Here is a 26400-nt window from a genome sequence, read left to right as displayed (position 1 = left end):
TGAAAGAGTTGGTTTGGTCCTTGTGGGGTCAAACCCAATGGAAGAAAATTTTGTGTGCCAATTTACTTGGCTAGGAATTAAACTTGGAGAGCAAGCTAAAATTTGTGGAAGATAAATTTTGTATTTCTTTTCTTTGTGCTTGGAGCCCAAGTTTGGCCACCTATAAAAGGATGGTCATTCTTCATTGTTAAAATCATCCTAAACTCATAGAAATATACATTAGAAGAGTAGAGAATTAGTAGAGAAATTCTCTTAGATGTATTTGAGATCTCTCCCCTTTCTTTGTTAATATACATGCAGTTGTTCTCCGGTGGTCGTAGGATCATTCTGATCCGAACCACGTTAACTATTGTTGTTCTTCCTTGTTCTTTATTATTCATGTTTCCTCTAACAATTGGTATCAGAGTTTGGTTCTGTCTGAGTATGCTTTGTGGTTGCAGCACAGTTTGAACTTCCACATTAGAGAAGGATTACTTTGGTTTTCTATATTTCCAAATACTTTGTAGTAGAAGAGGAAGAACAAGTAACGATGAATTCCATGAAGTTTGAAATTGATAGATTTAGTTGGCGTAAAACCTTCAATATATTGAAGATCTGGATGATGGCGTTACTGCGGAAGGAAGGTTCAATCCATGCTATTAACAGAAAGTACCCCGATGACACATCGGATTACGTTAAGGAGAAGATTGAAGGAGATGCATTGAGTGTAATCCAACTATCCCTTGCACCTAACGTGCTTTTTGTAGTGAGTACAAGTATCGAGGAAACAACCAAACAATTATGGGAAAGGCTGGAAGGGCTTTACCATGACCGATCGGTGACAACAAGGATGTTGTTACAACGGCGTCTTCACACATTTAAGATGGAGTCAGGTACTTTGTTGCAAGACCATCTAGATGCGTTCAATAAACTTGTGATGGACTTACAGACTGTCGAAATTAAAAAGAATGAGGAGACGCTTGCATGTGCTTTGCAATTTTCATTGACTTCAAAATATTGTGATATTAAGAATTCAATGATGTATAGCAAAGAGCCTATCACTCTTGAGCAAATGTGGCAAGCGCTTCACTCTTGTGATGTGCAGAGGCATTTTGAAGGAGACGAAGGTGACGAAGCTAGTGGGCTCTTTGTGAGAGGTCGTACTAGCCAACAGGGAAGAAGCAAATTCTTCTTCTGATCAGGAACATGACAGACTTTTGTAATAGTCCACACGATTCCATCATGGTAGCGAACCCAAACTAAACCAACGCAAACTATTTTACAAGTTGCATTATTGCCCATTACTACGGTTCCTCCACTTGTGTCATAATTGTTTAACCAATCTTTTTGGAATGTCATATGCAGAGTACAACCAGAGTCTAATACCCATTTATTGCCATAGACTCCACTATTGCATGATGTTGTTAGTACATATTCATCATCAGAATCATGTATCTGCTCAACAATGGATGCACTCGCCTTTTCCTTGGACTTTGACATAGGACAATCTTGTTTAAAGTGCCGCTCCTTGTGACAGCCCCAACACTCTGCATTCTTCTTGTTCACACAAGACTTTAATTTGTACTTTGATTTGCTTCTTCCTTATTGGCTAGTATGACTTATTACAAAGAGCCCACTAACTTTGTCACCTTTGTCTCCTCCAAGATGCCTTCGCACATCACAAGAGTTAATTGCTTGCCGCACTTGCTCAAGAGTGATAGGCTCTTTGCTATACATCATTGAATTTTCAATATCACGATATTTTGAAGTCAATGAAAATAGCAAAGCACATGCAAGCGTCAGCTCATTCTTTTTAATTCCAGCCGTCTGTAAGTCCATCACAAGTTTATTGAACGCATCTAGATGGTCTTGCAACAAAGTACTTGACTCCATCTTAAATGTGTGAAGACGCCGTTGTAACAACATCCTTGTTGTCACCGACCGGTTATGGTAAAGTCCTTTCGGCCTTTCCAATAACTGTTTGGTCATCTCCTTGGTACTTGTACTTACTTCACAAAGCACGTTAGGTGCAAGGGATAGTTGGATTAAGCTCAATGCATTTCCTTCTATCTTCTCCTTGTCGGAATCCGATGTGTCATCAGGGTATTTTCCATCAATAGCATGGATTGAACCTTCCCTCCACAGTAACGCCATCATCTAGATCTTCCATATATTGAAGTTGTTGCTCCCACTAAATCTATCAATTTCAAACTTCATGAAACTCATTGTTACTTGTTCTTTCTCTTCTACTACAAAGTATTTGGAAATGCAGAAAACCAAAGTAATTATTTTCTAATGTGGAAGTTCAGACTGTGTTGCAACCACAGAGCATACTCCGACAAAACCTTGGCTCTAATACCATGGCATTGGTTCAGTTCGGGTTCGCTGCCATGATGGAATCATGAAGACTATTACAAAAGTTTGTCATGTTCCTGACCTGAAGAAGAATATTATCTCCCTAGGCACTCTGGATAAACAGAGCTACAAGTACATGACCAAAGGAGGAACTATGAAAGGGTTTTTAGTCATACTGAAGGCCAAGCTGGAGGATGACCTCTACACTTTTTGGCTCTGTAAATGAATCTACAGTGCAGTTATCTGATGATGACAAAGCAAGATTATGGCACATGAGACTAGGTCATATGAACGTACAAGGACCGGAGATGTTGAGCAACCGCAACATTTTGATGGTCAGAAGATCAACACACTTGAGTTTTGTGAGCACTTCATCTTAGGGAAGCAGAAGAAAGTCAGCTTCAGCACTGGCAAACACAAGACGGAAGAGGTGCTAGACTACATGCATTCAGATTTATGGGGTTCCTCTAAGCTTTTTACATTCATTGATGATTTTTCACGAAAGGTTTGGGTGTATTTCTTGAAGGCAAAAGGTGATGCTTTAAAACATTTAAAGAATGGAAGATTTTGGTTGAGAAGTAAATGGAGAGAAAAATCAAGTATTTTCATACAGACAATGGCTTGGAGTTTTGCAAGAAGAGTTCAATCATTTCTGCAAGGTTCATGGGATCGCAAGACATAAAATGGTTAGGCATACACCACAGTAGAATAGAGTTGCTGAGAGGATGAACAGAACTCTTCTTGAGAAGGCTCGTTGTATGCTCTTACAAGCCAAAATGTCAAAAGTGTTTTGGGTTGAAGTAGTTCACACTGCTTCTCATATTTTCAATCGATCTCCAGCATCAACGATTGACTTTAAGACTCTGAATGAGGTATGGTCAAGTGAACCCTCTAACTTGTGAATATTTAGGTGTCCAGCTTATTATCATGTTATTGAAGGAAAGCTTGAACCAAGAGCTAAGAAGGCCATATTCGTAGGGTATGTCGATGGAGTAAAAGGGTACAAGCTTTGGTGTTTGTCATTACTAATATTTGTAGTTAGTAGAGATGTTACTTTTGATGAATCCTCTATACTTGATCCTCGTAAAGTTTTTGTGGAGTTATCAGGAAAGGAGAACAACTAGCAGATGGAGCTGTCGTGGAGCTTACCAAGGAAAGGGATCAAGAGACTAAGTTGATGAGTTAAAAGATGCAGATCCTGAAGAATTTGTTGTTAATGAACCATACACAATTGCGAAGGGAAGGGATAAAAGGTAGATACGAAACCAGAACGTCTTTTAGAGCAAGCAAATCTGATTGCATATGCATTCGTAGCTGTAGAAGAAGAGATTAAGAATCTCAAGCCCTCCTCGTATGCTGAAGAAACTTCTTGCAAGGATGCTGCACAATGGCGGTTAGCCATGATGGAAAAGATGTAAGTTTGTTCACTAAAATGAGACATGGGTCTTAGTTAAAAGGTCAAAGGGGAAGAGGACAGTTGGATGCAAATGGGTCTACAGAAAGAAAAAGAGCATTCCAGAAGTGAAAGATGCTAAGGTTCAAGGCGAGATTGGTTGCAAAAGGTTTCAGTCAGAAGGAGGGAATTGACTACGATGAGATCTTCTCTCCAATTGTGAAACATAGCTCAATTCGCGTGCTACTAGCATTGGTTGCACAATTTGATTTGGAGCTTCAACAGCTTGATGTCAAAACTGCTTTCTTACATGGTGATCTAGAAGAGATAATCTATATGGATCAACTTGAAGGTTTCCTAGCTGAGGGAAAAGAATATCATGTATGCTAACGAAAGAAGTCCTAGTATGGCTTGAAGCAATCCCCTAGACAGTGGTACAAGAGGTTTAATGCATTTATGACTACACCTGGATTCTCGAGGAGTGCATTTGACAGTTGTGTGTATCACAAGAAGATGCCTGGTAACTCTACGATTTATTTATTATTGTATGTTGATGATATGCTTATTGCTGCTAACAACATCACAAAGATAAATATTTTGAAGAAACTGTTGAGCAAGGATTTGACATGTAGGATTTGGGAGTTGCAAAGAAAAACCTTGGAATGGATATTTCAAGAGAAGACGGTGTTGTACATCTTTCTCAGAAAAGGAACATCGAAAAGGGTCTTGAGAGATTCAATATGCATATGAGCAAGCCTGTAAGTACACCGTTAGCTTCTCATTTCAACCTTTGAGAGTTACAAATTCTATGCCAAATGTTCTTTATGCTAGCACAGCTGGTAGCAAGTATGTTGTGGTGTGCACATGTCCAGATGTTGCTCAATATGTAAGTGTGGTAAGCAGGTACATGGAAAATCAAAGAAAAAGGCATTGGGAAGCTGTCAAATGGATATTGAGATATCTCAAAGGAGCTTCTGATGTTGGCCTAACCTTTCGGAAAAGTGAAGGTATTTTAGTTCTCGGTAATTTAGATTCTGACTATGCAGGGGATCTTGATAGAAGGAGGTCCACAACTGGATACATCTTTACTCTCTTTGGCAATGCCATTAGTTGGAAATCGACTTTATAGTCGATTGTTGCTTTGTCTACAAAAGAGGCAGAATATATGGCAGCAACGGAGGCAGTGAAAGAAGCTATCTAGTTGAAAGGTTTGGTGGCAGAATTGAGTTTGGTTCAGCTGGAATCAACTCTAAAATGTGATAGTCGAAGTGCTATTCATTTGATTAAAAATCAAAGATTTCATGAGCGCACCTAACACATTGATGTCAAATTCCATTTCATTCGAGATGTCATTCAAGAGGGAGCTATCAAGGTCGAGAAGGCTATCACGGACGATAACGCTGCAGACATGGTAACCAAGATAGTCCCGCTTGCCAAGTTTGCATATTGCAAGGACTTGGCGGGAGTATGCATCAACTGATGCAACTCTGGGATAGCAACTGCTAGGTGGAGCTAGTGGTTCAACGAAGGTTTAATTATTCTTGTTTCTTACAACGAGATTGCCCAGTAAGCTTAGAAGTTTTGGCCGAAGTTGTTCATATGCATGCTCGGAATGCATACCAAGGTGGAGATTGAAAGAGTTGGTTTGGTCCTTGTGGGATCAAACCCAATGGAAGAAAATTCCATGTGCCAATTTACTTGGCTAGGAATTAAACTTGGAGATCAAGCTAAAATTTGTGGAAGACAAATTTTGTATTTCTTTTCTTTGTGCTTGGAGCCCAAGTTTGGCCACTTATAAAAGGATGGTCATTCTTCATTGTTAAAATCATCCTAAACTTATAGCAAAATACATTAGAAGAGTAGAGAATTAGTAGAGCAATTCTCTTAGATGTATTTGGGATCTCTTCCCTTTCTTTGTTAATATACATGCAATTGTTCGCTGGTAGCCGTAGGATCATTCTGATCCGAACCACGTTAAATATTGTTGTTCTTCCTTGTTCTTTATTATTCACATTTCTGCTAACAGAAAGAAAGATTGAGTTGGGGTTAACAGTTCGTGGCAGAAAGAAGAGAAATGGAGGAACCACAATTAAGGAGTTAAAGTAGAAAGACTTGACTATTCAGTTTTTGTTATGTCTAGAGATGTGACTTTCATTTTATTTTTTGTTAGAGCACTTGCATTGGCAGATTTGAAGGAAAAAGCATACAATCTAAGAAAAAAAGTTAAATGCATATCATGGTCTATGAATTGGTGCCACATCACTTCCCTATAGACCAACAATTGGTATATATACATATTTGCCTCAGTATAACCTTAGAGCGTTTAATGATTGAATTCGGTCCTTAACTTAACCTCAACTGGCAACTAAAAATGCCCTAACTTTGACAATGCACATCTAGACACTTAACTTGGTTTAAGTTGGCCTCATAAACACCCAAATTTGAGAATGCACATCCAGAAAAGTGTGTTTACGGGGCCAACTTAAACCAAATTATGGTGTCTAGATGTGCATTTCAAAGTTGGGGTGTTCAATTGTCAGTTCAGACCAAGTTAAGGTGTCTATCTATGTATTATGCCAAGTTTAAAGCTTACGAATACTGAAATAGATATGTCGTGCTTTTTTTTCCTTTCATGTTTACCAAGCCTTATTCCTATCCTTAGTGATGCAAGATTTTGGTTAGCTTTATCACACTTGAAATGTTGTTTGCTTGCTTCACTAACTTATGTGATGCACTCTTGGCAGGGTTTGGTAGCAGCAGCATATGCATTGGTTGGTGAGTCTGCAATTTCTGCCAAATATTCTGATAATCTGCATATTTCTCCATAGTTGCCATTTTTGGGTTCGCTTATTCAACAGATAATGTTTAGTGGAGAAGTACACAGGCTATTATGAAATTTCTCTCTAGATATTCAAGTTAGAAGAAATTTCTGTGAATGTTTCTTGTATCTTCTTTTTGGGGGTGGTCATATGTGTCGGAAAATTGGGGGAGGAATACTCTCAATCTCTCATTTTCTCTTGAAGAAAAGCGATGGAAATCATTTTTCTTTACTTCCCTCTACTTGCATACATAAAATGGCTATAGTACCTAGGTATTTATAGAACTTTTCTAGCATGTACCTAGTCTAGTACATACCTTAATTTAATTCTAATTTTTTCCTTTTTCCTGGTTCATGACCAAAACAATACATGTATCCTAAGAGTAATACATTTAGCTTCTAAATTCATAAACTAAGATAATTAATTCATGAATCACAAAAATCTAAGAAAACCTTTCCTTTTCCAACCCAAGGTTCAATTTTCAACAGTATGCTGTAGGACCTGGAGCAGACCACTTTTTGTATAGGAATTTTGGGTTTCACGATATTAAGGTTGATCTTTAAATTACTAATAAAACTAGAGGATCTGTTATTATATTATGTTTCTAATCTCGAAACTAATTTAGCTTATTAATATGAATTGCAGTCTCTCCAGCAGTTTATCTGGTTTTTATTGAATTATAGGTTTTCATGTCCTCATAAATGTTTTCCATAGCTTACCTTGTGCACCTTCCTCATTTTTATCAGACTAGAAGACCTTCCTTCTTCTTTTTCCGGTCACGATCTTCACTCTCTTAGTTTTACAAGGAAGCAAGGGAGTGCCTTTTATTCTGTTTAATGATAGCGAGTGCATCACTGGATGCTTGTTCCTAACTGAAGACACTAAGATTTTTTTCTTTGTATTCTCTAGAGTGGGAGAAAACACTACAATACGTTGGAGTTTTTGGCCTATGTCAGGTAACTGTTCTAGTTTTCAAATAAACTTCATTTATGGTTTAAAGAGAGAATTTCCTATGTCCGAAATTCCGAATACACTAACAACTACTGAAATGAGTGGACAAACTTTTTCATACTAGGTTCTGTTGTTGCAAAGCCAAACCAAGATTTCATGATTATTTTTCAAAATTTGATTGCTAAAAGCTTGTTATTTGTTAGATATAAAGCTGATAATTGATTTCCTAAATTCTGGATTTATTTTCTGTTTCTAGACTTTATACCGTCGAATTTCTTCGTATGAGGATTCAGAAGATTTTAAACAGGATGTGAGGTAACAGTCCTTTTCATGAATTGAATTGCTGTTAAATGCTATATATCTTTTACATAGTGTTACTCAATACATTTTTGTTCTTTGACCCAGAGTCCTAAAGTTTTACTAAAATGGAATAAAGGTTAAAAGAATATAAAGTGAAGAAATAGCTCAATTTAAAGAAAAAAAAAGTGAAGAAATAGCTAATGCACCCATTGTTTATCGTTTATGGGTTGACTAATGAAATGAATTCTTGTTGTAAATGAGGGGCAGATTTAAAATTCTCTTGGCCTAGTTACCAATTCAAAAAAAAAAAAAAAAAATCTCTTGGCCTACACAAGTTGGAATTTTATGTCTTGATTAAAAAGAGAAGTTATTAGGAATTCACTTGAAAGGAGAAACAACTCTTCGATCTATATGCATATGACAACCATTGGAAGTTACTTTGAAAGGAAAAAAAGCTCATTTTTCTATATGTATATGACGAACATAGGAATTTACTTGTAAGGAGAATTAAATCTTAGATCTATATGCTATGACACAAAAAACACAATAGATGTTCGGTACCATTTGTGATAACTTGTACAATGAGTCTGTGCAGATGCATGTGTTTCCAACAAATTTTAAATATATGGAAAATAAATCAACCATAAATAAAATCTTAAATCAATGTGTACAATTCTGTTCTTCCCTTGATTCTTCTCTCATAAGATTTCTCCATGATCTGAGGTCGTTAGTGGTGTATTTTTCGAACTATGATGATTTGAATTTGATCTTTTTATGAATATTCCATGAATTTGCGGAATATTCGAGATGTCTCTTTAAGGGAATATAATACTCTTTACATAGGCATAAGCTAAAGCTAGGGTTTAGGGTTAGAGTAACGTCCAAGAAATCTAATTGGAATCGAGTACTTCTTGTAGAGTCCAACTAGAATTGAATATGTCTTGCATACCCACAAATTTTCAATGTCTACAAATGTCCCCTGCTTCAAGGCTTGTCGAAGCGTAGGCTTGATGAAACTCAAAGACCAGTCTTAAAGTACTCACTCTTCCACCTTTGCAGTTTTTAGGCTTCAGATTTGCAGTCTTAAACTGGGCGTGCCAATTTGTTCCCAAAAAATTGTAAACGTATGGAAAATAAATCAACCATAAATAAAAGCTGAAGAAACAAGAATATTTTATTGATAAATCAATATGAGTACAATTATGTTCTTCCCTTAATTCTTCTCTCATAAGATTTCTCCATGATCCGAGGATCCACCTTTATTCTTCTGTCATAAGATTTCTCCATGATCTGAGGATCCAAGGCCGTTAGTGGCGTATTTCTCGAACTAGGATGGTTTGAATTTGATCTCTTTATGAATATTTCATGAATTTGTGGAATATTCGAGATGTCTCTTTAAGGAAATATAATAACCTCTATATAGGCATAAGCTAGGGTTTAGGGTTAGAGTAGTCTCCAAGAAATCTAATTGGAATCCAATACTTCTTGTACAGTCCCAGCTAGAATTGAATACGTCTTGCAGAGTTCCATAAATTTTCAATGTCTATAGCATGTCAGGGACAGTTCCATTCTTATAGCATATGCATTAACACTGCAGAAAATGATGATAACTCAAACATAGCCCGTTTTATGATGAGATTATATCAGAAGATCTTGACAGTCTTATCAGTTACCATCATGGTTTTCTCCCAGATCCGTTTTTTATCATGGCACACTGTTGGATGAGAGCTTTTGGCCAATAAAATTACATCAACTTAAACTACATCCTTGTACTACCACAATGAACAAAAGACATGCCTGAACTGTTCAAATTATCACAAGATTCATCCTTCCGTTAGTTTTCTTGATAGAAACTAACAGCTTTGACCAAAAGTAGTGCTATGCATGACCACACATGGCCTTTTTTCAGCTATTTTGTCTTCTCCCCTCTTGTCTTCAACATCCAGCAAAAAAATGTTTTTATTTTGTTTAAACGACAATGAGTTCATAGATGATTCAACTGCATGGGATTGAATGCGATTTGGTTGCATGAATAAGAGTTTGTAGATCCTCTACGGGCCTTGACTTCAGAAAGACTGAGCTGTTAGATTTGTACAGTGAGTAGTGTGGGAGCTTCTACCTACCATGGTTTTGATTAAAAATTCACAATAGTATGCCAAAAAATCCGTGCAAAAAGGAACCTTAGCTTAATATCCTTAAATTCCACCATTATGATGCTGCCCCTGGAATTAGCAGCTAGTTTTAGTGTATTTTTGTTACTGCCCGAAACAAGAGAAATGCAGCTGAAGTTAAGCAGATTGTTGTCTGTATATTTCTCAACTCAAGCAACAGACCCTATTCTCCAGTTTTCAATTAGTCTCATGCCTCTTTTCTCTTCCTAAAATGAAAATCCAACATAGCAAACATACTCATGACCAAGCACATGCAGAGAAGAAAACCAGCCTTAGTTCTGTTAGTTTCTTAAACATGAGTTTGACGGTAGGATGAAACATGTTAAATTTTAGATACTTCAAGGATGTGTTTTGTTCACATGGTAGTACAAGGATGTAATTTAAGTTTGAAGCATAGTTAAATGATGTTTTTTGCCAGAAACTCCTTGGATGCCATTACCTTTGTTAGAATTTGTACATGTTTGTGATACGAGATATTTTACTACTTCCTCCGTCCCAATTTATGTGATGTAGTCTGGCACAGAGTTAAAGAAATATGGAAAGACTTTGATATGTTTCAAAATTATCCTTAAAATAAATGAATTTCTAAATAGAAGAGTACTTCTTTGTGGACATTTTGCCAAATAAGTGGGATCCAGCACAGGTAAAATGTTGATATTGTCATTAAACATTTGCCAAGTAAGGAAATGCATCATTCCGTTTGGGACCCACTAGAAAAGAAAGTGTCACATAAATTGGGATAGAGGGACTAGAACACATAAATTGGGATAGAGAGTATGTTTACACTACAAATTGTTAGCTTTGATGGTATTAAACAGATGCTTACTGTGTTGATTTTTTGCAGGCAACTTTTGGCCCCAGTTATTCTAGGAGGCCAGGCAATGACATGGGCAGTTGGCAAGTTGGAAACAAGCCGTAATGGACTACCAACTTCACCTTCTTCAACTGATGTTCAGAGCAGGGTGTTGCAAGCTGCTGCAAAGCATGAATCACAACCAGATAGCGAAGAGACTCAAGATCTGTCCCCTGAAACTATGCTTTCCGTCAGTGAAAACATCGATCTTTCTGAAGCATAGAAGATTTAAGTGTTTTGCAGCTAACTAATAATAATCCAACTGAATGACACTGCATATTGTGTATTCAGTCAAGACACTGAGGTTATCAACCATACTACCACCTTAAAATTTGTATAGTCAAGACCTTGAGTTTCTTTCTTTTTTTTTGTAATGAAAAGGTAAAAATTGCAACATTTACCCCATCATGGATATTTACATTATGTACCATGTATGTACATTCATTGGATATTCCATAGCAAACACACTTATTAATTTAGCAAAACATGCCCTCCAATATTATGCTAGTTGTTTTATCTCTTGCTGTACCTTCACATTCCACGGGATGTTTGACAAGTTTCCTTGACTATTCCCTTTTTTACATTATCATCTTTATTGACATGTCTAGGCAAAAACGGATTATAAATAAACAATGTTGAAGCATGCTCAAAAGATGGCCCAAGAAATGATACAATCAATGTTTTTCTGCATTACAGGACCTTTAAACATAATTGGTTTTGCCAACACTGTTGTTTTAGAACACATAGTAGGGTTGATATACAACATAGTTGAATCCTTAAAATGACATTATACACATTTCCATGAGAGAAAATATTCTACCATGTATGCCATTTAGAGAAATCCGTCAGCAAATTTGTTCAGTCCATTATCCTAGTATTTACTAAGTGAAGAGTTGATGAGGCAAAAAATTGGTTGCTTGTATCATGCTATGGTTCCTGAATCAAAATGTCATGTGAGGTGCTCTTTCATCTTCATCCACAGCTCATTTATTTGAACAAGAGACTTGAGATGAGACTGACAATATCTTACGGCATCTTGCATTACCAGTGATGCACGAGAAATTCAGGTTGGCTGGAAGGATTTTGCCATTGACATATATTTCATTCCTTGTCAGCTATAACAACAAAAACATCCTTAACTGACCATTTTCTTCTCTCTGTTTTTGCCGGGGGGTTGATGACTGCTTTGTCTGCATTAGCAAGACGGTAACCAATCACAATCTCTCTCCTTTGCCGTGCACGCAGGAGCACTTCATAAAAACTCAACTCCTCACTGTCACAAAGGTATAGGGCTGCTCCTCTTATTTGCATCTCATTTCCCTGGAATGTTAGAAGGTTTTATTAGTCATATACAATAAAAATAATAACTACAGCCTTAATGGAGGTTGCAGAATACTACCATTATAGGTAGGCATTTCATGCTTCAGCATCTAGTGAAGCATTCAATACTGTCAAATTTTAGAATTGAGAAGCAAGCGATATACTTCAGCTCAAGTTAATAAAAACGAGGAATGCATCCTAACAGACCTTTACTAATTGAAGGTCTGATAACATAACTGAGAGTCAACCTAATTTGGAAGTACCAATTGAGTTGTGGTGCAATGGTGGGACTACTCCACCCTTAACTAAAGGTCTCAAGTTCGAGCCCTCGGTATGGCCAAAATCTTGTTGGAAGCACCACCCCCGAATGGGCCCTGCAGTGCGCAATCCGGATTTAGTCGGAGCTCCAATGCGGGCTACCGACATGGAAAACCGAAAAAAAAAAAAAACTTATTTGGAAAATCTAGAGCAAACCTCCCTCTCTCTCTCTCTCTCTCTCTCTCTCACACACACACACACACACACATATATCATGCTGCTTCAATTGTTAGCTTTCCCTAATAAACGGAGTGTTGGATCTCCAACAATACCCTGATACACGTAATTGCTAAAAGCTCCGATAATACTGGATGTGTACTTGAACAATCCACTATATTTGAGACAGAAAATCAGGAAACTCAGTAGGCATGACCCATGCCAGTTGCCTCACCTCTTCAGCAAACAGCTCTTCCAATACATCATTTATTTGACGATCCTCTGCCACCATGGCCAATGCCATGCTAACAAGCTCATTTGACAAAACATAGTCACTTATCTTTGACATAGACAAGAGGTTTTTAGTCCTCGGGTCCAAAATTTCACTGATTATAACTGACTTATCTGAAGCCTGCTGCATCTCCTCTCTCCAGGAGCCCTGGGAGGAGCTACCCCCGTGAATTTTGGAAACCATAGATTCTCTGTATGGGAGGCGTTTGGCCTGCAAAACCAGAAAACAGATTTCTGAGTGCGTGATCTGATGTCACAGATTAAAGATTGAATTAAAATAGAATTAAATCATCTCAATAGAATTAGGTTAAAAGTGCATACGAAAATAAAGAAACAGTACATCTAAAAAGCAGCAATATTTGACAAGATAATACAAGAATATTGCTACTTATGAAAATAGAAATCCTGAATCTAAATTAAGGAGCAGATGACTACATTTTTCCTCGAGAAACCTTAGTTCTTTGCGGTTAAATTTGAAAATATGCTAATTGTCCAATGAGTAAGAGGATTTCTACATCCATTCCTGGATCCTGTTGATAACGTCTACTATAGCAAAGCAATACTGCGGATCAAGACCAAACTACCGGTTCTGCAAAGGGACGACCCCAAAATTCACACATGCCAGAAGGAAAAAATGCAGGTGTTTGATGGCAAAGACTTATTCTGCCAAATCAGTCAAGAACTAAGAGGCAGTCTGATCGTTTAGACATGGTAACAATGAAAAAGAAAACAGAACCTTGCTAAACTTGGAAACTTGAGGATATATTAAGCAGAAAATTTTAGAGGGTGTAATTTTTCACGTGGTTGGAAGAGAGCGGAGTAATATTGACAGCTGAGAATTTGTGAACAAGACAGTTTATGTCAGCTATTGCATCACACGTGAATGTTCAAGTAAAGATGATGACCGCCTATGTTTGCCCAGACCTCTCAAAATCCTTGCCACACCCGTGTTGATTGATACAATTGGGATGTGGGTGTGGGGTTCGCACTGAATTTGGTAAACCTAACTTGGGTTCTTTGACCTACACCTATTGCCAAGAAGTTTAGGTTGATTGGTTATTTGATATGATTTTGGGTTTGTAGGTTGATTGGTTATTTGATATGATTTTGGGCTTGTAGGTTGATTGGTTATTTGATATGATTTTGGGTTTGTCATATATATATACTAGTTTCTCTATACGTGTGTTGCACGTGTATATCAAATTATATATATATATATATGATACATCTAAGATCAATCAACAATCGCGTCAAAATGTTCCTTCACGTGTATATCAAAGAAGAATAGTGATACCTCAAATTCCACTAAACTTCAAACTCGTTCAACTAATGCAAATCATTCTTGATTTTTTTAAGAAGGGTAGAAAACTTTTTAAAAAATGAGAGGAAACCCCTCTATTTATAGGCAACAAAGTGTAGTGTGAACATGTGTTTATTGTACCTTATTAGAAAAAGCACAACCCTTAAAAGAGTCCTAATCTTTCGAAAAAATAACAACTCATTGAAAAAGACACAACCCTTTGAAAAAATCACAACCCATCGAAAAAGTCACAACGTATCGAAAAAGTCATAACACTTCGAAAAAGTCACAACCCTTCGAAAAAATTACAACCTTTCGAAATAGTTGAGGATATTATAATAATTTATCATTCAAGTTAGAGAATTCATGCATTTAAGGTAGTATAGATATAGATAGATATATAGATATCCCAGATGTGTAGTTAACAAATTGTTGTTATATATATATAAATACGAGATAGCTTATAGATAAAATATTAATCCCTCCGTTTCATTGTGTCTTAGTTTGATTGGGCACGGAGCTTAAGAAAATAAAGAATAGTTTTGGATCTTGTGATCTTAAACTATAGGTGTATAATGTACCAAAATGCGCTTTGAAACTTGTGGTCTTAAACATGTCATGTGGGATGTCGGAACCAAAGAGTTGCTAGCAATTAAAACAACAACATACCCAGTGTTATCCCACAAGTGGGGTCTTGGGAAAGTGTATGCAGGCTTATCCCCAACCTTGGGAGATAGAGAGGTTTTTGGTAGACCCTCGGCTCGAGAGAAAGCATATCAAAAAAAGAAATAACGGAAGTGAAGAAATCACATCAAAATCTATATATATATATATATATATATACTTCCTTAAAAGCATGAACTTCCTAACTTAAATGTTAAATCACTATAGAACCCCCAACTTAAAACACTCAATTTAGTAAGAGGGTTTTATTTGATCCACTGTGATAGGTCTCCCAAAGTTGATGGTGCTTGCGCTAAGGAAGCAACTAAGCATAATACTTTAGTGATTGATCATGTAAAGCTTATCGTTGGATTTTTGTCTCCTAAAGGGACTTTTGTTACTAAGGTATGTATGGAAGCTTTGATTAGTATATGAGTATGATCATATTCACATGAAAGTTTTCATGATGGGAAATTTTACACTGCAGTTGGTCACTTTCTTTTTTATTTGGTTATATTATATTTGGTTATTCGTGTAGAGAATATTTTCTGATTGTTTACCATAGAAGATTGTAAACTCATTGTTATCATTTTTTTATTATGCAGAATTTTTTTGACCACCGACGTTTTGGCTTTAATATAGCAACTGACTGTTGTTTTTTAAAATATAAAATAAAAATTAGGCTGTCAGTCATAATTTTGACTTCAAATATGATCACTCGAATAATTTCTCTAGTTATCAATAAAATTATTTACCTTATAAAACTTTTTAGAACGACAGCATATCATAATTGGGGATTAGGGCACAAATTGTCATAAATGTGGCATAGGATAAGAAATAAAATATCCCTTCCACAAAGTACCTGAATATCACGTATTAACAGTAATGTGGCAAGTGATCTGGAATCAGCCTGAATTGCGGAATCTTCCACTGATTCATCAGCCAAAATTAAGATCTGTACATAAAAAAAATAAAAAATCAGAATTGTGATACAAATTATAAAAGACACAATATGAACAGGAACACCCCAGAAAACCCATCTTATTCCCTCCACCCACTCCAGCAGAAGAAAATAACAGATCGAATCTATCTGAGCATCGTTAACATCAGAACATAGTCACTTCATATTACCTAAAAGAGCACCTTTTTACATATTTAGTGAATCTTACTCACCGAGTCAAATGATTCCAAGGGAAGACTTTCTAGATGGCGTCGTATAACAGCATTACCCTCACGGTTTACCAGTATTATGTTTGCCAGCCGGCTAATATCCAGGCCACCATCTGTTAGCTTCTTTTCTCTTTCCTTCTCGGAGACTTCATTGAACATCCACAACTCTGAACCATGTGCTAAGAAGGCATCCAATACCTAGAATGAGTAGCTGAGTTTGTTGGAGTTACAGAGCATCATTTTCAAAAATTGTTCAGATCTTAAATACTTTGTTCTTTCTGGGCTTCTCTCATCATTCTCTGGAACTAAGAGATGGAATGAGAAAATATTCAGAAATCAGAAAACTTGGAAGCATATATACAGGCTGACAGGCGGTGGGTAGATATGGAAAACAAGCAAGAAATCTCTACCCCCATAGTCTATAGAGAAAAGCTTGCATGAGTAAGGAAAGCATACAGTTGGCTCCTCACAAGATTACCAGTATCATATCCTCCATATCTCGTCGCCAACCACAAAAAAGAATCCGCTCTGTAGTCTTTGGGATAATTAAGTTCTTTGGCAAGTTTCCTCTCTGAACCTGCAGCATTCATGTAAAATAAAAAGGAATTAGGAGCTTTGATTTAAACTCACCACAATCATATCATCAATGTCTCGTCTCCATCCAGTTAGTAGAATCTTCTGTGGCTTTCTTGTTGGTCGGACAATGTGCATCAAAGATGCTTCTTTGACCTGAATAACCAAATTAATTATACCTTAGAAAGTCTATTCATGCCATGTTCTGCTTGCTAGAATTCCATGCCTGGAATCCCTCAGTTGCGAAGCAGAAGAGGATTTCCTTCATGTGATCCACTTAAACGTTGAAGTCGTTGAGTTTTTTCCACTCCATTTATTAAGTAAGACTTCTAATGATTATCATGAATCTAATAAAAGGTTTTTTCTGTCCTTAGAGTGGCTGGCATTAATAATTTTTGCTTGCAAATGTCAAAGCTTTATTATCTCTGCAGTATGAAAATTTACGATCTCATTTTATTTATTTTTGAGGAAGTAACAACATTTACGATCTCATTTAAATCTCTTCAATTTCATAACCTATATTCTATTGATCATAACAAAACTAGAATGCAGTTCATCTTCTCTAAATAGAAGTCGAGGACAAAAGGTTCTTGGCATTTATCCAAATCTGAATTTACACCAAAGTCAACCCATTTATCTTATTGCTGAATATACTTTTAAAGAATATTCTAACTTTGTGATGTATATGCTTTTTCATCATAGTTATAATATGTGAATTGGGTTGACTGTGTTTTCAAGCAGAGAAACAAAAGAAAATATCTATCTTAGGAAAAGAGGGAGCACCATAGGCAGTGCTGCTGGAGCATATGAGTCATCATCCTCAGCAATAACAAGGACCTCATCCCCTTCTTGCAGCACATATGAATCATCAGGATTCAGTATTATTTTCCCACCTGATGATGCCACCTTGATTCCACAAGGAATAGCATCAGGAAAGCTGATTAGGACTTCTTCAAATTGCATGCCATGCAACTGTGGCCATTTCTTGATGTAGAACTCACAATTCTCAAATCCAAGGATGTCTTCCCATATCTGCCATTGCCAAGTCCATGGAGAAACAAAATTAGATTCATGACATTGATATACTTCCCTCTCCTACTCAACGTAGTAGCTAGGATAAATTTAAACATTAGTCACCATACAAAGTTGACCACAGCTAAGAGTTGACCTGCGCAAGACCTGGCTGTCGAGCACATTGAATCATTAAGCGCCCAATTACATCATGAGCTACCACAGTTTCAACAAGATCCCCCCCAACAAGTTTCACAAGGACCTCATTATCAAGATCACCGAGTTCAACCACTAGGTGGCCCCGAAGTCCCTCCTTTACTCCCGTAAGGCTTAAAACTGTCCTCAGAGCACGGGCATCACTCTACATTAAATTTTTTGTTTATTAGCTACTACAGATTTGTTTCATGAAAATGAGTTTCTTCAAAGTGTCTATTGCTCTGACCTGGTCAGCGTTCCCATCTTCAGCAAGGACAACTATTGCACGAGCCTTAGAGACAGATACCTACAACAAATTTACCCAGTAAGCTCAAAAGATATTTAACTTGCAAATTCTGGACAACTTCAGGAGCCTTTATTAAACAATCAACATGAGACAAGAAGTGGCCTCTTGATGAAAAGCTATTTAAAATCAGAAAAGAGAAACACTAGCAAAATTTCACAATAAAGCATTGCATGATAGAATCAGATCTCTGAAAAGAAAATGGCATTCCATACCAAGGTAAGAAAAGGAAAGAAAATTCTTTGAAAACATAATTAATGCTCCGAAGCAAAAAATAATGCATACCTTTTTCAGGTCAGCCAAAATCAAGGGGCTTCCACTTCTGCATATGACAGAAGTTCCTCTAAAATCAAACTCCATTTTAGCAATATCAAGTTCCATTTCTTCTTTATCTCGCTCAGCCATGACTACAACAGTTCCTCCCCCCAAACTCTCATTAGCTATCGCGAGTTGATTCAATAATGATCCCTGGGTATACAGATGTACTCTTAGTGAATAAGGCTAATACTTCTTCCAAGTCACTTTAAGTCGTCTAAAAATACACAGTAATATTAAGAAATCTCTAGCAAATACCAGTAAGACTCAGCTGCATTATGTATATCTAAGTGTGTGGCTTTTTTTGTGAACTTTACCATTTTCAAGAAAATATAAGTGTTTTGCAAGGTCAAGTAATCAAAGTTCAAATGATTGTTCTCAATTGTGTTCCAATTCATTATATAATGAAGATTGTTGTCCTGGTCAATCAAGTATTTCATGGAGCATGGTAAATGATTGGGAAAGGACTTAGAACAATTGATAAAAGATAGCATCATTCTACTTGGCAGACAAATAAGCAATAAAATTAATGTGGTTCTTCTGATTCTACTACACTCAATTTATATAAAGAAAAAGAAGAATCAAGGGTTTGGAGCTTCTCTCATTTTCTTGGAGTAATGATAGGGGAAATCTCAAGAAAAATTAGAGAGGGCTTCTGAGCAATGCAAAAACAAGAAATACCATACTAAGGGGATTGTGATTCAGATCTGGAGCTAACATTAGTCAGCAGTGTGGGGGAAGTTATCTACAGAAAGGAAAACAAACACAGATCATTTAAAGATATGAGCTTGTCAAAGAACAGAGTCTAGCTAATTACAGGGACCCACCAGTTTATCACTCCAACCAAGTATAAGTGTGTGGTTCTGCTCAACTACTTCACTTCTTCCCTTCCTGAGTGAGTCAAATTTCTCAGATATTGCATCAGAAACTAGTCCGAGCATCATGGCAAATATCAGCATTCCACCGAAACTAACAGAAACTGACACTAGGCGTGGACCAATGCCTTCAGAATTAGTATGATTTCCTGAATCTGCAACATACGTCCATGATAACCAAAGGCAGTCTGCTATGCTATCATCTGTCACGCCAAAAAGTGCTAAGCCACCAAGACAAATAAGGAGCAGAGTGGCAACTAACAAGGTCAGTGGTTTAGCATAAGGATGAAATGATAAGAATACATCTACGCGATATGCTAGCTGCTTGTTCAGAGATAATTCCTCTGTGTTACTGTCCGACGGTCTTCTGATATAGGAGATATACCCCATATATTTAATAAAAGCAAGAGGAAGGGACAACATCATGAATGAGAGAATCAATGCTGTATTTTTCAAACTTGCACCGGAAACATTATGTTCTGATAACGAGTCAATAATGTCAATAGAATCTGAAATGTTGCAGCGTCTCAGTCTGATATTGAGCTTTGAAAGTTCATCCTGATATAAACGGGATAGAAAGAAGAAACAGGTAAACAGTTAGGGACAAATCTAGTAATATCTAGCATATATGTCAGTCAAATTCTACTTCTCAAAAGCCCAAATAGGTGTATCAATATGATTATACATGAGAAAAGTTATGAGGAAGTAATGTTAAACACACTTAAGTCAACTAATAACTGAAGAAGATGAAGGCTATATATTAGTACAGTCCCTTTTCATGATATTACATGAGGTGGCCTTGGAAGATGATCTGGAAAATAAGAGATTCACCTAAAGTATCAAGTTCAAGAGTCTTGTTTGACACAATATAACTTACCAAGAAGAAGCTACAGTGTATGCAACAGATGTGGCATATCAAGGAAGCAACTGAATAAGTCAGTCATCTTTTACTTCATTGCAAAGTTGTGCGCCCAACATGGAATATATTGCTAAACTTATATGCCCTTTATCCATAATTTACCCTTGTGATCGACTCGGACGTGTTTGTGGGTTAATTCAGGCTTTATCCGACCATTTGTGTAGAGTCTTGGAGTTGGAGTTGGAGCTGGAGTGGGTCCTTGGGCGATTCTCGAGATGGTCCCCTGCTACGGTCTGGACCAGTTGTGAGTTAGCAAAGGAGTTTGGAGATTTTGGAGTTATTTTCCACGGTTCGAGGTCAGTATGCTTCTTGTAATCTTGGGTTCGAGGCCCTATGTATTTAGGGATTGTTTGGTTGGGAAGAAGTTATCTCGGGATTAATTAATCATAGATAAGTTATCCTGGAATAAGTTATTCCACCATGTATATATGGGATAACGTGTCCCATAACTGAGGTAGAAATGGTGGGACATTGAAACTAGTAGTCTAGAATAAGTGATAGATATTGGTGTGGTTATAAATCATTTCATTAACGGTAAAATGAGAATTTTAATGTTAAATTGTTGCTTAATATAGAAATGTGTCATTCTTTCTGGGACTGACTAAAAAGGAAAGTAAGTCATATAAAGTGGGACAGAGGGAGCAATAATTTTGTGGTCCTGTAATCAATGTAATGCAACTTAATATGAATTTGCTAACGCCTTACACGGATACATAATTATAAGCAAAAAAATAGATATTGATACCGTAAGTTACCTGCAAATCATTAACTTGATTGTGTAAAGAAAAGTTTTTGTGTACAAGACATGTAAAGCACGTCACCAGTATCTGCAACCAAAATATAACAAAACCATAATTTACAGATTCAACATGTAACTAAGGTGGCATTTAGTTTAAGAAAAATGTAGAAATTTTTCAGTTTTTACAAAAAAAAAATTGCTTTTACAAAGAACTGAAAAGGAATTCGACAAACTTTCTTTTGTTTCTTAGAAAGAATTTGGAAAAATTTCTCAACAAAACACCAATATCTTTTTCCAGTTCTTTAATGGGTTTATTCAAAATATAGCACCGGAAAAAGGTACAAAAAAGCTTCTGAACCTTTTTAAAGGCTTAATACATAGCTTTCCCCTTGAACTTGTAGCTAAATCCCTTCTACACACCCTCCTTCAAGGGGTTACACACCAAATGTTTCACAAAGTGTGTTTATTACACACCACTTTAGTTGTGTGGCACTCGCATATCCAAGATTTTTTTCATTTTAAAATTTTTCCTTTTAACCATTTCACGCCAATTTTTTTTTGGAAAAACTACAAACCCCTCAAACTTTGTCTTCTTCCCAGACCCCAATCCCTCTGCTATTTGACTTCTTTCCTGCCTAACCCTTTCCCCATTTGTGTCGTCTTCCCCACCCCCTTCATCATTTTCCCTAACCCTCTACTCCACCCCAGCCCAGCCATTTCGTCTTCTTCCTTGCTGCAACCTCCTCCCTTTTACGTTTTTTTGCTCAATTTTCCAAACAAAGGTCACTAGGCTATTTTCTTTTCAATACATGTAGCTCAAAATGAAACTATTAATTTTTTAAGAAAAAGAGAGAAAATAACAAAAATTGCTCCTTATGTTTGAGATTAGGTCCAAAATAGCCACATTAAGTATGCACTGAACAATATCTTATAATTTGATAAAAGGTAATGTATTGAACAGTTTTTATCCTTTATGTTTGACAAAAATACATTTAGTTTCCATGAAATATTTAATAATTTATTCTTTGTTAGATTTGATGAAAACAGTAGTAAATATTTAATCATAAACACCCAGAAAGCCACATCAAATACTAAAATATGTGCACAAAAAATTGCATTAGACAATAAAAAGATATAAAAAAATTAGTTGAAATTACACTTTGAAAAAGTGCACCAGACTCGAGTAAAGTGTTCACTTTTGTTAACTTAATGAATCAAAATTGTTAAGAGCAGACTAATTTGAACCTAAGGTACCGTTGTTATCATTGTAAGGATAATAATTTTGTAAAATTAGCCAAGGTAAAAAGAGAGAGAGAAAGGTTACTGCAATAATGCAAGCCGCCTGCCGACTAACAGTGAAACGGCGAAAGAAACTGGTAAATTTCTTATCAACCGATGTCGTTTTGTTCCCCGAGCTTGGACACTCTCCTGACTGGACGGCGAAGTCGTTTGACTTTCCATCTGTAACAGCATCAACAGAACCCTCCCGTTCCACAATCCGGTGCCGGTGACTAATACGGCGTCGTAGAGTTCGGGGGACTGCGGGAGGAGTAGAGTTTGAAGGAGGATGAGAAAGAGAGTTCTGAAACGACGTCGTTCGAGGATAAGGCGAAGAGAATCTCCGGGCCGGAGTTCGGGGAAGGTTGAATGATTGTGAAGGGAAAATCCAGTCTCGGTTGGTCGTCGACGGCGAGTCAAGGTCCAAGGACATTTTGGTAGTTGCAACAAAAGTAGCGGGGTGAGGAGTCTTTTTATAGTCCTTTTGGCGAACGTTTTCTTAAATATTCAGTGGAATTTATGTGGTTAAAAGTGCAAATTGCAGTCTTGTCTTTGTTAAAATCTTCATAGGAAAAATTTAGTTGCAAAAAAAAATCTTAATGAAGAAAAACGAATACATGAAACACATTTCAAGCTTCCTAATTAGAAACATTTTCAAGAAAAATCAATTGGATGAAATCTTAAAAGGAGTACAATATGTATTTTACATTCATTTATTTAAAGCATTATATAATTCTATCGATCTTATATCATTATCACATTCTGAACTACACCCTAGAAAATCGCGAAGTAGATCTATTTCCACCTTCACCTTTGTACAACTGGATCTAAATTGATTTTTAGTTACTATATCAACATGTAGAGGTTTACCTACTGCTTTCGCCATTGTAAATAATGATTCCTTGACAACAAAAATTAGGCGATAATGATGGGAAAGAAATTCATGCCAAAGTTATTAAAGTATCCACCTCAGGATTAAACCATGATTCTACCTTTAATAGCTTCATCGGATAATAACAATTCTTGGCTTTTAAAAAAATAAGCGGATTTTCACATCACATATTTATAGTTTTTCATGGTTGTTAATTGTATAAAAAATTGTCTATCCTAAAAGAAATCTATCTTGCATTCTGGCTTGATTCACATTGTAATGGAACAATTTTGTATCTCTTCAAGTTTTGGTCATCTATACAGAATTTACCTATCATAACAAATTATAAATTCTCTTATATGATCATGTTGTTTGCTTCCTCTTCCTCCTATAAGATGGCGGATTCTTCATGCACATAATCTAGTTCTTTGATAGGGGTCTATATTATAAGGGTTGTGGTTATATCTGATTTGAGAGTGTTGACATAGGTTGGCTTAGGATGTGCTAGTGGTGGTGGTTCCTCGTTGTTGTTCATCTTGTATTCCTAAGATACTAAGAATCTAACTTTGAAGAACTTGGTAAGAAACAACAAAATTTAAAGAGTATTTTCAAACTAGAAAATTAAAACTAGTAGAGAAAATAGAATCAGAAACAAATTAAAAACAATATAAAAATATTTTTCTCAAAGAAAGAAAATTTGAGCCCACTGAATGCACAGTGTCCCCTTAAGGAAATTTTCCCCTCAAGTACCCGAGGTTAATGGAATATACCCTCCCAGGATAGAACGATCTTACTCACCGGTGTATTGGTACCTAAAACAACGGTGTCAGCGAACCACTCAACGGCAGTAAAGTACACTTAGAATACTAGATTTAGTAGTAGTAGAAGAAGTCCAGAAAATTTAGTTCAACTAAAATGAGAGGAAATCCCTCAATTTATAGAAAAACAAAGGGTAGTGTGAAAAAGTTTTTATTGTGCCTTACCGGAAATGTCACAAACATTTGGAAAAGTCACAATCTTTTGGAAAGGTCACAACCTTTCATAAAAGTCACAATTTTTCATAATAGTCACAACTTTTCATAAAAGTTGCAACTTTTCATAAAAGTCACAACTCTTCATAAAAGTCGCAATTTTTCATAAAAGTCACAACTCTTCGTAAAAGTTGCAACTCTTCATTTTCCATTCACACCTTTTAAAACCCAACACTCGCTTCATAAGGTGGTCAATCGTTGTTGCCCATAGTCATGCAGGGGTGAAGCTATAGTCATCCAAGGGTGAAGCTATAATCATCCAAGGGTGGTCAGTTAAGCCCTTTGTTGGAAAATTACACCATGTAAATAGGTCAAATTTTAGGTTTGAGGAATATATATTTAATGTGGAATACCCTCCACATAAACTCTTCCATTGGTGCAATGGTTAAGGTTGTTCATTTTCAACCCAATAGTTCCTAGGTTCAAACCTTGCTTAAGTGCATAACATTTTTTGTTTTAGTTTGAGAGCAGGTCACAACCATACACTTGTACACACACCATTATTCTTACATCAAACAAATACATTTATTAATTTTAATTTAATTAAAATTCTTAAATGTTTCTCAAGTTTCTTAATATTACAATTTTAATAATATAGAGTAACATATATGAGTAAATCATTTTAATTTTAAAATTTATTATTATATTATATAGATATAATGTATTTCTAATTTTATCTAACATATATGAACTTTACAAGGGTGAAAAAACAAATTGGACAACATTTTACGTTGAAAATTTGTACTTATATATATTAACAACTTCAAACTCAAAGCTAAACTCGATACACACATTTTATAAAAAAATTTAAAGAAAAAAATTCTTTGATAGTGTGATTTGTGTTTTGTATAAAGACACATTTATCCAATCAATATTTCACTTTATACACAATAATTCATATATTTTTATTATAGAAAATTAATGCATCAGAAAAAAAAACTCGATTGTTTGTATTTGATAGTAACAATGTTGGGATCATTCATGGTACAATCGTTAGGTTAAACAAATAACATTCAACTCACTTATAAAAAATAACTATTCTTGAACACCCTTGATAAAAAAAAATTTGGTTCCGCCATTATAGTCATGGTAGCGTTATTCTCCGTTGATGCTCAAAATAGATTAGGATTAGGTTCCCTAGGTAATAGTTGTTTTAGTGGTGTTGAATTTATTAAGTGACAAAAGTCACATAATCACTATAAATGCATCTAACATTCAAAAAAGAGAGAAATACAACTAAATAATGTACACATACTGTGAATTATGCATATATAGTATATTGGTTACATGAATATTTGAATCGTAATCTTGCTCAATTTGTGTATCTGATTTTTGGTTTGTATTGGTTCTAGCATGTAGGCCTTAACGTGGTTATAATATTTTTACCGGATCTTTTTGACGCTTGGATCTATTCTCGAATATAATATAAGAAGATTGACTAGTTTCATCAATCACAAAAGAGGACCTTGCAATGGAGTGTTCTTGAGTGGAATCCAAAAAAGGTCTATTTTTTGGTAGAAGCATGATGGTTTGTAGTACCTTTATTAGCAATACTATTGGTTGAAGAATCTTATGCCATCAATGGAGATTAAGAACATAGAAAAAAATAAATGGGAAAATGAATAAGTACCCCCCAATCTATGCCCGAAATCCAAGAGACACACTTATACTATACTAAGGTCCTATTACCCCCCGAACTTATTTTATAAATAATTTTCTACTCATTTTTTGCCTACGTGGCACTATGATGAGTCCACAAATTGGACTCATTTAGGGTTTTATTTTGATAGGAATAGTGTCCTCAAATGCTTATTTTGTCTCAATATCTGATGAAAACTCTTAAATTTCAAGTATTTGAAGTTTTAGTGGAAGCATGGACACTTAGGCGCAAAAAGGAACAAAAAGGCTGAAAAGAACGAAGAAGCTGAAGTCTGCGCATCGCCAAGCACGCTTGGCGATTCGCCGAAGGGACGCACTCCGCCCTTTGTTCCAGTACGCGATGCCTTGAAGGAGCAGGATCAAAATGGTGATGAAAGGAGCAGTCGGCGTTTCGCCGAATAATTTTGCGAAGCAATACTAAGTCACCCAATGCCACAGAGCACGACGATGTTGAAGGCTAGTGCAAGACGACGACGAACTACACCAAAAGGTGAAGTGCCGAGTTAATCGGCGATTCTGACTAACCTCGCCGAAAGATCCGCCAGCACTATTTTCTGAAGTCTATAAATACTAAACTTGTTATTAATTTTT

General features: G+C 36.2%; 2 protein-coding genes and 1 non-coding gene across 6 annotated transcripts in view; 2 read left to right on the top strand and 1 right to left on the bottom strand.

Annotated features, from left to right (window-relative positions):
• LOC102578168 (uncharacterized) overlaps nt 1–11306 on the top strand; it is a 23747-nt gene extending 12441 nt beyond the window's left edge. For all 3 annotated transcript variants that reach the window (XM_015306507.1, XM_006342245.2, XM_015306506.1), the window contains 4 exons: nt 6472–6502; nt 7456–7502; nt 7754–7812; nt 10813–11306. In XM_015306507.1, the coding sequence (XP_015161993.1) occupies nt 6472–6502; nt 7456–7502; nt 7754–7812; nt 10813–11044 (369 nt within the window). In that variant the 3' untranslated portion in view covers nt 11045–11306. The remainder of the gene's footprint in view (nt 1–6471; nt 6503–7455; nt 7503–7753; nt 7813–10812) is intronic.
• Nucleotides 6109–6248, top strand: MIR7992 (microRNA MIR7992). The gene has a single exon (NR_127157.1). It is a non-coding gene; the product is annotated as a microRNA MIR7992 (primary transcript).
• A 169-nt stretch (nt 11307–11475) lies between the features above and the next one.
• Nucleotides 11476–22785, bottom strand: LOC102605921 (ion channel CASTOR-like). 2 transcript variants are annotated; one of them, XM_006342243.2, is made up of 12 exons: nt 22295–22785; nt 20987–21058; nt 19265–19870; nt 18408–18590; nt 18066–18125; nt 17781–17984; nt 17396–17644; nt 16670–16768; nt 16043–16237; nt 15732–15824; nt 12851–13117; nt 11476–12141 (listed from the first exon to the last, which is right to left on the bottom strand). In XM_006342243.2, exons 1-12 carry the CDS (start codon nt 22679–22681, stop codon nt 11923–11925), a joined length of 2634 nt encoding a protein of 877 aa, XP_006342305.1. In that variant the 5' UTR covers nt 22682–22785; the 3' UTR covers nt 11476–11922. The 2 variants fall into 2 exon arrangements, with proteins under 2 accessions (XP_006342305.1, XP_006342304.1); XM_006342242.2 differs by lacking the exon at nt 16670–16768 and adding an exon at nt 16518–16616 and having other exon boundaries at nt 22295–22784.
• Between the last annotated feature and the right edge of the window lie 3615 nt (nt 22786–26400).

The sequence above is a fragment of the Solanum tuberosum genome, unplaced genomic scaffold (genome assembly GCF_000226075.1).
Source record: "Solanum tuberosum cultivar DM 1-3 516 R44 unplaced genomic scaffold, SolTub_3.0 scf00036, whole genome shotgun sequence".
NCBI lineage: Eukaryota > Viridiplantae > Streptophyta > Magnoliopsida > Solanales > Solanaceae > Solanum > Solanum tuberosum.
The sequence above is the reverse complement of the archived record's forward strand: the minus strand, read 5'-3'. Positions and strand labels throughout refer to the sequence as shown.